Here is a 12,912-nt window from a genome sequence, read left to right as displayed (position 1 = left end):
ACACTGGGGGAAGATGGAGACAGGAAAGGCGTCAGACGTTTTTCACTCTATACATTTTCCTAATTTGATTTGTGAACCATGTGAATGTATTTCCTATTCAAAAAATAAATCTTGTTGACATTCTTGTTTGTTGTGTCCTCCCAGTTTTTTCTGTACCTATGGGTCTACACCAATTTATTAAAAAATTATTTTGCTATCATTTTCAGTGAGGTTTTAGGAGGTAATAAGATAAGCTATGTGTTAAATCTGCCAGGCTGAACTAAAAGTCTCTTTTTACTCTTCTAAAATTGTAGCTTTAAAATTACTAATTTGTAAAGCAATTATAATCCAATAAAGATATTAAAAAATAAAATTACTAATTTATTCTATTAGATATATAAGTTCAGTAAAGATTTCCCTTGTACTAAAATGCCACAAAAAGTAAATCCAATTGTATTTAAAATACATTCATCTCTTTTAGTAAACCAATTCTGATATTCCTAGAAGTTGTCTATAAACTTTCTTCTCAACTCATTTAAATAATAAACATATTTTGCTGGAACAAAATTGATTAAATCCAGTTTGAATTCATTTGCACATTCACTAAAATAAGGTAAGAGGCGAAAATCTCTATTTCCAGGCCTCTGGGACATGATTTCAAGAGATCCTCAGAGAACAGCAGGTTGCCAAAGAAGTGGAGTGTGGTAACCCCTTATTCTATGTTGCTCATTTCAACAGTAGTCTCACAAATCAAATCGTAAGTACAAGCAAGCTTCAGAGTAGCAATGACAAGGATGAAGTTAATTTTACTTTCTTTAAAGTCCTGAACAACTAACTTAGGAATGGTAGAAAGCCGGGGAAGGGTAAGAAATCCTTTGAACTTTCCCATCTATTATTGAGCAGAATTCCTTTCTATTTGAATATTTTCCATCAATTACTAATTTATGTGAGGAGTTTCCCATCAAATTAACCTGTCTCTGCAGAAATGATGGCCATCTTCTCTGTAGTGAACACTTTTTTTTGAGCCACCTTATATTTACTCATCCTACTTCCAGTGGTAGCTCTTGATTTTTATCTGTGGCTCTACCTCTCCCTATGGTTATGATGAAGCCAACTTCCATCTGATTCTAGGGTGATGACAAGTTTTGCAGATCAGACCATGGCCATGCATAGACTCAGGCAGTTGGAGGTGACACCATCAGTCACTGAAATGCATAGACTAGCAGGGACTTCTGGAAAAAAAGACTTTTCTTCTTGAACTCAAACACAAGATGATATAAACCACATCTGGAACCACAGGAGACGTCTGAAAATAGCTCAAAAATGAAGGCAAGTAGAACAGATAGCAACTGGATTCTGATGACTTGTTTGGCAAATCTTAGACTTGTCAGTTTTATGGGCTACTGAATCCTCCTTTTGAGTTAAGTTTTCCCTCACTTGCACCCAAAGAAATGAAGCTGGTACCTTTCCAATTATCAATAGCTCCAGAGAGAACATGTTGTTAAAACTACTTCTCAGGTTCCTTAGATAACCAAGCAGAAAATTAGCATCTTGACACAGAACATAATATAAATGTTGTGGGAAGTAATGTGCAAATCGTCAGAAAATAAAACCAGAATCAGAGGGAAGAGATCTCTGTAATACAAGCTATGGAGATTGACAAGGATCAGGATGGCCTAGAAGTATCTGACAAAGAGTTTTTTTTCCAAATTGAACTGTATTTTTATTTTAATCCATGAGCTGGCATTAAGAGGTATTACAATAAAAAGTGAAACAGAACACTGTATTATTATAGAGATACTGCTGAGGACACAGTTCCTGGTATCACACAGTATTTGCTTTATAAGGACTCAAGAAATACACTTACTTGAAGCTTCAGAACCTGATAAACTGTGTTCTCAACAACTGATTTGTTCTCATCATATTATAAATCTGATAAGATTTTTCTTTATACTGGGTGCTAGCTCAGAGCCAAGTTTGTGGTGGTACCCTTAACTCTAAAATTTCCTTTTTACACAGTCCTCAACATTTTTGAAGCACAAATACAAACATCCCTCCCCCCAACAACATCTTAAAAATTTTTTAGAATAAAGCTGAATATAAATAAACGCGGTAAATAACAGGCCTGGTGTGTTGGCAAAGCACCCACTGTTTCTTCTCCATGTAAAATTTAGAGTTCAATTTCCTCTGGTTGTAATTACTTGGACAAGTTAAGCTGCTGACTGGCAACTTAAACAATTCTTAGCTTTTTCATAATTATACAGTATTCTCAGTTTCTGCAATTCAGAGAGTAACATACAAACTTCAAACCAGACTTTTTTCTTGCTTTCAACCTCAGTTTAATGTAAACTAACAATATATTAAGTTAAAAAGGCTTTCTTAAACCTCTTCTCCATGTTATGGAGGAAAAAGAATCAAATAAATATCATCATCATCATCTAGATATAATCACTCTCAAAATCTGGTCCAGAAACTTACTCTACAACTTAAACAGATAGAATAGTTGGTACTGAAGAAGCATGTGGCATAACAATTAAACTCTATTATAGCCTGGACAAAAGTTTGGACTCTGACTAGATGGAGAATGTATTCATCAAAACTCACATGGCTGTATTTTTGATAATTCTTCCTTGGTCCATTTTCTGCCCAATGCCATGCACAACAAATACAATATGGGCAGTCTGTGATGGCTTGTCTTCTAATGTGGCTTCTTCTACATAACCTCTATGAAGTCTGGTCCCACTACTTGATGCTGTAGGAAAATTATGATTCTAAGTTTATTGTTTATTACAGAAATAGCATTTTCACAATATATTGAAAAAATAAAGAAATAAAAGGAATACTATGAAAAAATTTCACTGGGTTGGGGGGGATAAAATTTGTAAGATAAGTATTGATCAGTTCTAATATAAACTGCTGAACTGGACATGACAGCGAAGCCAGAAACCATAAGGCAAAAGGAAAGAAAAAAGGATGAACTGAACACATAAAAATTAAAAACTTCTCTATAATGAATGTATCATGAAGCAAAGATAAAAGACAAATGACAAACTGCGAAAGTTTTTGCAAAATATGACACACAGTAATAAGTTAATTACGTAAGCATACAAAAAGAACTTATTCATCAAAAAGTGAAATGAATCAACCAAATAGCAAAATGGGCTAAAGATGTTGATAAAGTTAACTCACAAAACAAATACAACTGACTAATGAACATGTAAATATTCAAGCACATCTATTATCAAAGAATTAAAAATAAGACAGTAAAAAAATTATCAGACTTAGAAAAAATTTTTGAAAGATTTTTTCATAATGCATTCACCTCTTCCCCAAGTACCAGTCCCTCTTCTCTTTCTTTTAGTCGAACTTGTTTAAAGAGCTATCTATTCTCACTGCCTCCATTTCTTCAACTTCTACTTAAACTTCAACCCATGCCAATCTGGTTCTGTCCCAGCAATCCATCTAAGTCACCGATGACCTACATCTCACTAGATCCACTGAAAAATGTCCAGTCTTCATCTTTACTGACACTATATTTCAACTGCCATGTTTTATTTCACAGCACTGCCTCAGGTTTGACTGCTTTTGTGCTTTTAGAAGTAAAAAGTGTATTTATTAATCTTGCCAGACCATTCTAAATATATAATTATTCATTAATGAACACATGTTAACTCAGTCACCTTAAAAAGAGTTTAACAGGGTAGTAACTGGCACTAAATTTAATACATACTTAAAAAATACTAAAAATAAAACCTGGATCATCTATTTTGAACATAAGAGAAAAAGTTAGATTCCCAACATTTTGACAAACTCTAGTAATATTTAACAAATACCTTTAGAAAATCCCAGTTTTTGAGTAACTGTTCTTGCAATTTTAGATGTTGTTGCATCACTATAAAGATACACTTCATCCACACTGTGCCAGTCCACGTGGTTTCGACTCAGCTTGAAACTATGAATAGCTGTTGCAAAAGGAAAAACTAATTTGAAGGTCTCCAAGACAAACTTCATTTGTGTGAAAATTATAATACACAGATTTTTTGAATCAATATTTTAACCCAGTTCAATAAAAAACTATTTCATTGAAACATATATTGATGTGAAACAAGTAAGGGATAGGGACTTTATAAGTTATTAAGCATGCTACAGGAAAAGGCAACTTGTTGGAACAACATGGAATAAACTGGCTTAACTACCATAATTTTAACCTCTATAGGAAATATCCTCTGATTATTAAAGAACTGCTTTCCCAGGTGATGTGGCCATTCCTTAGGACTAAGGGATATACACCTTCATGAAAGTTCTCAGTACAGTTGACATAGAAACTTAAGTTTCATTTCTTCTGTTGATTTTATTTTTTGATCTGTGAAAATTTCACTCAGCACAAGATAAAACATGACTCAGATGAAAAAAAAATTATCTTTAAACTGGGAAGAGAATCATCTAATTTATTAGAATATAAGGTATTTTTGGAACGGATACTAAAGCCAGTTATCACTGGATATTGCCCACCATAACAGAGCTCCAAGGTTGAAAGATCTTTTAACAAGAAATAAATTTTTTCCTACTATGATGTTCAAATTAGTATGGTTATTTCATTTCTGTAACCGAGGTATGCTTGGTGAAAATGAGCTCTTTAAAAAAAAAAAAAATGCAAACCTATATCCTTCAGGAATACGCAAACTCTGTGAGGCAGGGACATACCTTGGTCATTTTGTATCACTAGCACCAAACACTGTCATAGCACAGTACTTGCCACATGTCACAAATTTAGTAACGTTTGTGGAAGCAACAGTTAAGAAAATTGTCAAAACTTGTCCACCAATTCACAGTTTGATGTCTTATTGTCTGAAGGACTTCAACTTTTCCTCTTTATCTCTTGTATAGAGGTAAGAAAAATTCACATACCTTCAGAAAACGAGCCACCTTCAAATCACTATGCCTAATTTATTTTCTTAAAATCCTCTTTAGGCAAAAATATCTCCCATTATATATAAAGACATACAGGTACAAAGGGATTAAGTGACTTGCCACAAAGCTAGTTAGTGACAGAGTCCAACTCTCCTGATTTGAAGATGCTAACTATGAAAGGATGGAGTCCTGGTCAAGATCTAAGATCATAAGACATTTTTGTGAAAAGCTATTCCTTACTAGAATACATAGAAAAGCAAATCATTGCCAGGAAAATGTACTTCTGAGTTATGGTACAAATGCCACTTCAAAAACTTACGAAAAATCTATTTATATCTTACTTACCTGCCAGGACACATTACTAATATTGAACACAAGACCAAGATGCAATTAACATAACAAACATGAATAACATCTTCAGTTGCAGATAAAACATAAAACCAGTGTACAAACTCAGGTTTTAAATAAAAGAACTTTTCATAAATTAAAAAAAATCTTTTGCAAGAGTTTAATAATTATTTCTTTTTCTACTTCTATGTCTGATCCAAGTCAGTACTTTAAGCCTTTTAATCCAATGTTTCAAAACTGCATTTTGTTAAAATAGTTTTGAGCAACATATGCTTAAAACATTAAAACTATAAGACCAAGTTAAGCCAACAAAATTTTGTTTCTCTCTAAACCTTTGTGTTGTCTTAAAGCATCTTAATATTGGCGAATATCCCATTATTGAACTATACACATTGTTTGCAAATGTTTACACCACTTATAATTAACACTAAGCAAAATAATACAATGGATACATTTCTAAAATACTAGTAATTTCTATGCTCTAAATACAACCGAATGCTATAATCACAACTGAAAGCTACAAGCCAGGAATATAACTACATGGAGAAGTAAAACTACAATTACTGTACCTTGGGAACGCTTTCGTTTAAGACCTGCCGCATCTGTACTCTCCTTATATCCTCTCCATTTGAACAGAGAAGGGAGGGAGAAGGGAGGGAGGTGGTAGACAACTAAGAAAGCAAAAACACTGAGCTTCAAAGTAAATTTTAAATGAGGTTTGCCTTTTTGTTGTATTAACTTTAAAAAGTGAGTTGTATTTGACAAACATTATTCTAAATGCTTTATTTATATAATTCCTAATTAAAAATCAGTGCAGCAAAATGTTAGTTTAATAATGTTTATCAAATATATGCTCTACTTTTACTGAAAGTAAAAAAGGCAAATGATATCTAAATTTATCAATTAAAGACAACTATGTGATCACCATTTTTAATGTCTTTGTATAGATGGAATAAAAAAATAGAACACAGCATTTTTGTACGCATAAGAGATTTATAAACCACATCTTTACAATACTAAGGTTATTTACTCTCACCAAATTTGTGACTATGACACAGCCAACATCTGATGTGCAAACTGAAAATGCAATAAATAACCATCTAATGAAGCTTTCCTAAGAAGATACCACAGTATACATTCCACTAGATGCTTTCCCTTACTGAAGTGTAAATAGAGCCTTCCCACAGAACAAAATATTCTTTTCACAACTCTGTTCAAGTTGTTAAAATACTTTTAAAAATGAAACTTTTCCCCCAAAAAATTAAGTTGAAAGCTCTACTTTGAACTGACTTATTAGTGACAAAATAATGAAAGATTTGTTAGCAATAGAATGACAAAAAAAAGTCATTAGTAAAAATGTATGCTGTGACATCTTGTAAGTGTAAAACAGACAACAGAGTAAAGCAGACAACAGAGTAAAGCCAGACATAGACTTGGTATTTGGTAAATCAGTAGATAACCTTAAAGTCAACTCTTCCCCTGTCAAATATTGCTAGTTATATATCAATAAATTTCTTTACATTTTAAATAAGCATTTATTTTAAAATCCACTTAGAATTGAATCTTAAAATCATTTTCTTTACCGTTCAGTTAATCACAGAATCTTTATGATTTAGCTTAAATTTATGTTCTAATACATTTGATTTTCATCCTCACTCCCTTCTACATTAATGTGACATTCAAAGGTTAAACACTGCTCAAATACAAAAATACTTAATTCCCGTTGTATAGTACTAGAAGTTAAAAAAGAAGCCTGCTGTTACATACAGATAAGGTATATTTAAAGATATATGTGATAAAGGTAATTGAGAAATGCTTATGAGGCACTTACTAACTTTAACTGTATGTAATTAGATGACTATAAAAAAGTATAGACAAGAATTAAAAACTGGGTTGTAAAATCAGGATTATGAAAACATCTCATTGTCACAGAGGGGTGGAAAATGACAACCAAAGTTATTTTCTTCACTGAACATGTTTCTTCTTTCATGTGCCTTCTGGTCAGTTACTGAGGAGTAGATGTATCACTTGCAAGAAACATTTTCACACAAAAAAAATCCTTAGGAAAAAGCTAACATAACAAAGTAGATCAAACTTGGCATAAACTTGAGACTGTACTGCTCAAACAAAACCTAGATTTTATAGTTCTACTAGTAAAACTAACATGAAACAATTCCACATTTACTAAAAAAGAACTAGTGGGAAACACATGGACCACCTGATCACACTTAAAATTACATAAACACTTTCTAAAAGTTAGTCAAGATACAAAAATGAAAGGCTTTTTTTCCCCTAAAGGAATACTAATTTAAGGATTAACATAAAGGCAAACACCCCAATATACTAAAATCACAAACATATTTTAAAAATTTTCACAAAATTGGATAGACATGCTTCTTTACCTTCTTCTCATATTTAATTCCTATTTTCACTTGAAAATCATTTGCTTTGTTACAACATCCTCTAGCACAGAGAGCTTAACTTTTTTTCAACCCAAAGCAAAGGATAAGTACCACCATAAGTACACTAGAGACAAAAAGGTTTACTATCATTCCAACAAGGATCACTAAAATAAAGTTTTAGTTAAGAATTCTTATATAGTGTTAGCAAAAGTATGCATAAACACAAAATGCAACTAAAATGCTAATTAAATGCTAACATTTAATAAAACTTTTCATTTATGTATTAAAGTCTTACAAAGCAATGAAAAAGATTTTAAGTACTAAAATACAGTGTTTTCAATAAATTTCTGTACTATAATTCATCTCTTAAAGAAATGTTCTTCATTATATAATTCTGAAAGCAGAGTATCAAAAAAAGGGGGTTGCTGGGCTTCCCTGGTGGCGCAGTGGTTGAAAGCCCGCCTGCCGATGCAGGGGACACGTGTTCGTGCCCCGGGCCGGGAGGATCCCACATGCCTCGGAGCGGCTGGGCCCGTGAGCCATGGCCGCTGAGCCTGCGCGTCCGGAGCCTGTGCTCCGCAACGGGAGAGGCCACAACGGTGAGAGGCCTGCGTACCGCAAAAAAAAGAAAAAAAAAAGGGGGGGGGGGTTGCTGATGATATACTACTTCCTAGAATAGAATAACTCTATAACTTTTCCCTCTATAAAAGCTGGCAACCTAGATAATCTCAACCGCAAGGGAAGTAGGTTTGCACATCTCAAACCTACCAACTATAATGAGAAAACTTCTGTCAATCTTCTTGGATCTCAGAGAAATTAAATTAAATACATTTATAAAAATTGATAACTAAAAGCTAGAAGGTGGGAGTCCTCTTAGTCACCAAAGAGAAAGGAAAAGAAAAGCCGATTAGAAAGGGTTAATACTCCTTCCCTCTCCCCACCCTGGCCCTCCCCCTTTTAGACTTTTGAAATGATATATTCACAGTTTGGGATATCCTTATCCAGCAATAGGATAGGCATATACACTACATGCCAAATTGTTAAATGCTGTAAATCCTTAGAGATCCACTAATACTTGTGCTGTCATAGCACACCAAATTAGCCTGAACAGTAAAAAGTCCATTTTTTTTTTCTTTTACTTTCAGCCTACCTGTGATTTTATATTGAATGTGACTCTACTATACAGCATACAGTTGGATCTTGCATTCCTAGCAAATCTGTCGATCTCTGTTTTTTAATTTAAGTGTTAGTTCACTTATATTTACTATAGTTTTGATATGGGTGAATTTAGGTCTACCATTTCCCATATATTTTCTTTGTTCTGTCTGTGTTTCTTGTTTCTCCTTTTGTTGTTTCTTTTGGATTAACTAAATATTTTTTACTATTTCAATTTCTCTACTGGCCTTAAGAAAAAACAAAACACCTTTTTATTGTGGAATAATTTTCAACCTACAGAAAAGTTGCAAAATAGTACAGAGTTACCATAATATCTTTCACCCAGCTTCTCCTAATGTTAGCATAACTATAGTACAATTATCAAAACTAAGAAATTAACATTGGTATAATACTATCAACTAAAATATTGACTTTATTCCGATTTCTCCAGTTTTTCTATTAATGTCCTTTTCTGTCCTAGGATACAATCCAGGGTACCATGTTGTATTTTGTTATGTTTCCTTAGTTTCCCCTAAACTACGACAAATTCCTCAGTCTTTCCTTGTCTTTCATGATCTTGACACTTAAAAAATTTTTTTCAGCTTTACTGAGGTACAATTGACAATATTATAAGACATTGAAAGTGTATACTGTGTTGATTTGACATACATTGTGAAAGGATTCCCCCCATCTAGTTAAATATGACCTTGACACTTCTGAAGAATACTGGTAAGTTACTTTGTAGAATGTCCCTCAATTTGAGTTTGTCTGATGTTTTCTCATAACTGGATTGAAGTTATGCATTTTTTGACTAGAGCAGGTGCAGAACTACCCATTTAGTTCAACCATTTTTTTTTTTTTACTGATTACTGCTTGCATAGATAAATTATAAAATGAGGGAAATACTACTCTAGTACTTTTAAGTATTTACAAATTTACTTATTTGAAGGCCTGGTTTTATTTGTATGATTCATCCCCAGTGAACTTCTAGCTTTCATTTGTTAGGCTGCTAGATAAACATTTCCTAGCCTAGGAGGTGGGGTGGGAAGAGAATCATTTTTAATTTTAACTCTCAGAGAAAATGAAATCTAAATCACATAATTATACTTTGGGGGTTTATCTTTCTTTGAATGATAAAAAAGTTATGCTAAACTTCAATCGATCATTCATTCCTTCATTCATTTATGGCTATGTTGGGTCTTCGTTGCTGCGCGCGGCTTTCGCTAGTCCCGGTGAGCGGGGGCTACTCTTCTTTGCAGCGTGCGGGCTTCTCATTGCGGTGGCTTTTCTTGCTGTGGAGCACGGGCTCTAGGTGTGCAGGCTTCAGTAGTTGTGGCTCACGGGCTCTAGAGTGCAGGCTCAGTAGTTGTGGCACATGGGCTTAGTTGCTCCGCGGCATGTGAGATCATCCCGGACCAGGGCTCGAACCCATGTTCCCTGCATTGGCAGGCGGATTCCCAACCACTGTGTCACCAAGGAAGCCCCAACAGATCTTTTTAATTCAATGCTTACTTTGAGATTAGTACGATAATTAATAAGGAGAGAATAATAAATATATTCAGTGTATTTGTGGCAATAACTACCCTAACCAAGACATAGATAAGGGCAGAAGAAAAAGGAATTAGTATTTTATTTCATTAGTATTTTATTTTATTTCATTAGTATTTTATGTCCTTCAAGGCAATAACTCTGTTAAGTTTCTTAGGAATTCCCCAGAGCACTTAAAAAGAGTTCTTGAATATAGTACTTTAAAATTATTTTAAATTATTAAATACGGGATTGTACTCTATTGTATACTCTACAATACAATAATTGTATTGTACAATTTGTACAATTTTGTACAATTGTATTGTACAATTTTGTACAATTTTACAAAAATATTGTACAATTTATTGTACAATAAATACTCTATTGTACATCCTTTTTCAGAATGTTTAACATGCACTGTCTACTTTGTTACCTTGTACTTACTCTTTGTAACTTCTCATCTGCAGGCTTTGTCATCCCCAAAGGTTTAAAACTCCCTGAGAGCCAAAACCCTGTCTGTTTCTTTCACAAAAGTAACTGGCACAGTACTATCTGCACAAGGAATATTCAAAATCTTCTAACAATATGAAGAGTCAAGGCTTTATCCTATGTACATGAGAAGACTTAGGTGGAAAAGCTATTTTCCCCCCTCAGATTGATAAAATATGACATTTCAAAAGCTTGGAGGTAAGAAGTGAAATAATCAAAAAATTGTAATACTTTTTATCTTTGTATTATAAATTTGAGTTATTTTTCCAACAACAGTAGCTTTTTGGGCAGCAGATGTTCTTTCATTAAGACCAGTGATAATTTTCAAATGTACTACAGAATTTCCCATAATCTTCAAAGTCAAAAGTCACATTTTAACACATGAATGTATGCTTTACATAATACTAAATAATAAATAAAATGGCTGGAAATTCATGACAACAGTATATATACTGAATTGAATTTATAACCTTTGTTGATAACAAAACATGCTGATGTTTTATGTCACAGTATATTTAAAAAGTCAATTTTTCTTCCAATGAACCTCAAAAGATCATCATTTTGGAAGATTACAATACAAAAGTGTTCTAACAGTTTAACAATTTTCTGTTATTACTAATTAGAATTTTACCACTCTTTAAAGCTAGCAAAAAATACTACTATATATAATATCCTAGACTGATACTCGAGAATTGACACAGACTCAAAGATATACTCATACAAACTATGTTCTTTTATCAGACTTATTTAAGTGACTGGATCATAAAATTAGGGCACTTTGAAGAAATCTGAAGTATGCTGCTCCATTTAACATTTCAGATTCCAAGTAGATGGGATCTAGAGATGAAACAGAGCTGATGACTAACCTCCACAGGGAGAATTAGCAAGTAGAAAAGAAATGCTTTGAACACAGTATGAGAAAGGGGACAATATACTTTTATTTTTATTTTTCATACTCATCCTTTTCCTCCTCCAAGCTCCTGGGTTTTTTCCATGCATTAATAGTAAAGAATTTGGGTGGATAAACTGGGTTTGTCAAGGTGAACTGCCATTTTTGAGGCAAGACTTAAGGAGAATTAATAGAAAGGAAAAAATCCAGAACTCAGCCTTTCCCAATAGGAATGAAATTTTGAAAAGAGTTCAGTCTTTCAAATACTATGAAGTAGGCTTTTGTGGTTATTTTGATAGTGGTGATGAGAGGTTCCAAAATATTTCAGTCACTAATAAAAGATCAGAGATATACAAAATTTGCTATCTGTGCTTTAACCAGAGTATTGTCTTTATGGCAATCTGCAGGAATATAGATACAGCTCTGCTTTATAGATACTGAACTGTTCTTTATATATTGATTTGTAAGAACCTTGAGCTTGAATTTCACAGTGAAATAAGAACATAGTTGACTCCAGGGATTAGCAAAATGAAATATTTTAAATTCCTAGAATATGGTATCTGGCACATAATAGACATTTCTTAGATCTAATTACCAATTTATTTAGAAGCCACCATTTTCCTCAATTATGCAGACTTTTAAAGGTACAGAGATATTTTTACTTGGTATAAGCTAATGTATACAGTTTCCCTGCATGTGTGGGGTGGGGTGTGTGTGTGTGTGTGTGTGTGTGTGTGTGTGTGTGTGTGTGTGTGTGTGTGTGTGTGTGTGTGTGTGTGTGTGTGTGTTCAGAGAGAGATAAAAGAGTAAGGAATAGGAGAGAGAAAAGACTTGGAATGTTATTAACAATAAGGGGGAAAAAAGCCAATTTAAAGCTTATTGTTTTGTAATTAATTATGTTATGTAATCAATTGCTCCCAACTACATAATTCATTTTTTCCAAGCTGCATTCTGTGAATTACTTGATCAATATTGAGTTTTTCTGCTTTATAGATGTTTTACAAGGAGAAGGAAAAAAATCACTTAATTCATAGTTTAATTCACTAGATTAAGTAGGGCTTGCCAAGAAACTTCCCAAATAAAGGCAAGCATGGATGAAGAAACACTTTTAGGAAAAAAAAAAAAAATTAGAGAAATCCACAAATTCTAATCTACCTGTACTGTTATACTCACCGGAATAGCTGATCCCACTGCCTGCAGTAAATGGAACAA

The 12,912-nt window shown here is 33.3% G+C and overlaps 1 protein-coding gene across 9 annotated transcripts in view; it reads right to left on the bottom strand.

The window, feature by feature from the left end:
* DDHD1 (DDHD domain containing 1) overlaps positions 1–12,912 on the bottom strand; it is a 91,019-nt gene that overhangs the window by 38,451 nt on the left and 39,656 nt on the right. For 4 of the 9 annotated variants that reach the window (XM_019923848.3, XM_019923850.3, XM_019923856.3 and 1 more), the window contains exons 3-6: positions 12,874–12,894; positions 5,808–5,909; positions 3,813–3,941; positions 2,584–2,731 (exon numbers count right to left, since the gene is read on the bottom strand). In XM_019923848.3, coding sequence (XP_019779407.1) covers positions 2,584–2,731; positions 3,813–3,941; positions 5,808–5,909; positions 12,874–12,894 — 400 coding nt within the window. The remainder of the gene's footprint in view (positions 1–2,583; positions 2,732–3,812; positions 3,942–5,807; positions 5,910–12,873; positions 12,895–12,912) is intronic. The other 5 variants (XM_019923852.3, XM_019923854.3, XM_019923853.3 and 2 more) reach the window with 3 other exon arrangements.

This window comes from Tursiops truncatus, chromosome 2, assembly GCF_011762595.2.
Source record: "Tursiops truncatus isolate mTurTru1 chromosome 2, mTurTru1.mat.Y, whole genome shotgun sequence".
In the NCBI taxonomy this organism is placed as follows: Eukaryota; Metazoa; Chordata; class Mammalia; order Artiodactyla; family Delphinidae; genus Tursiops; species Tursiops truncatus.
Note: the sequence above shows the minus strand (reverse complement) of the source record. Positions and strands in the feature narration are given on the sequence as shown.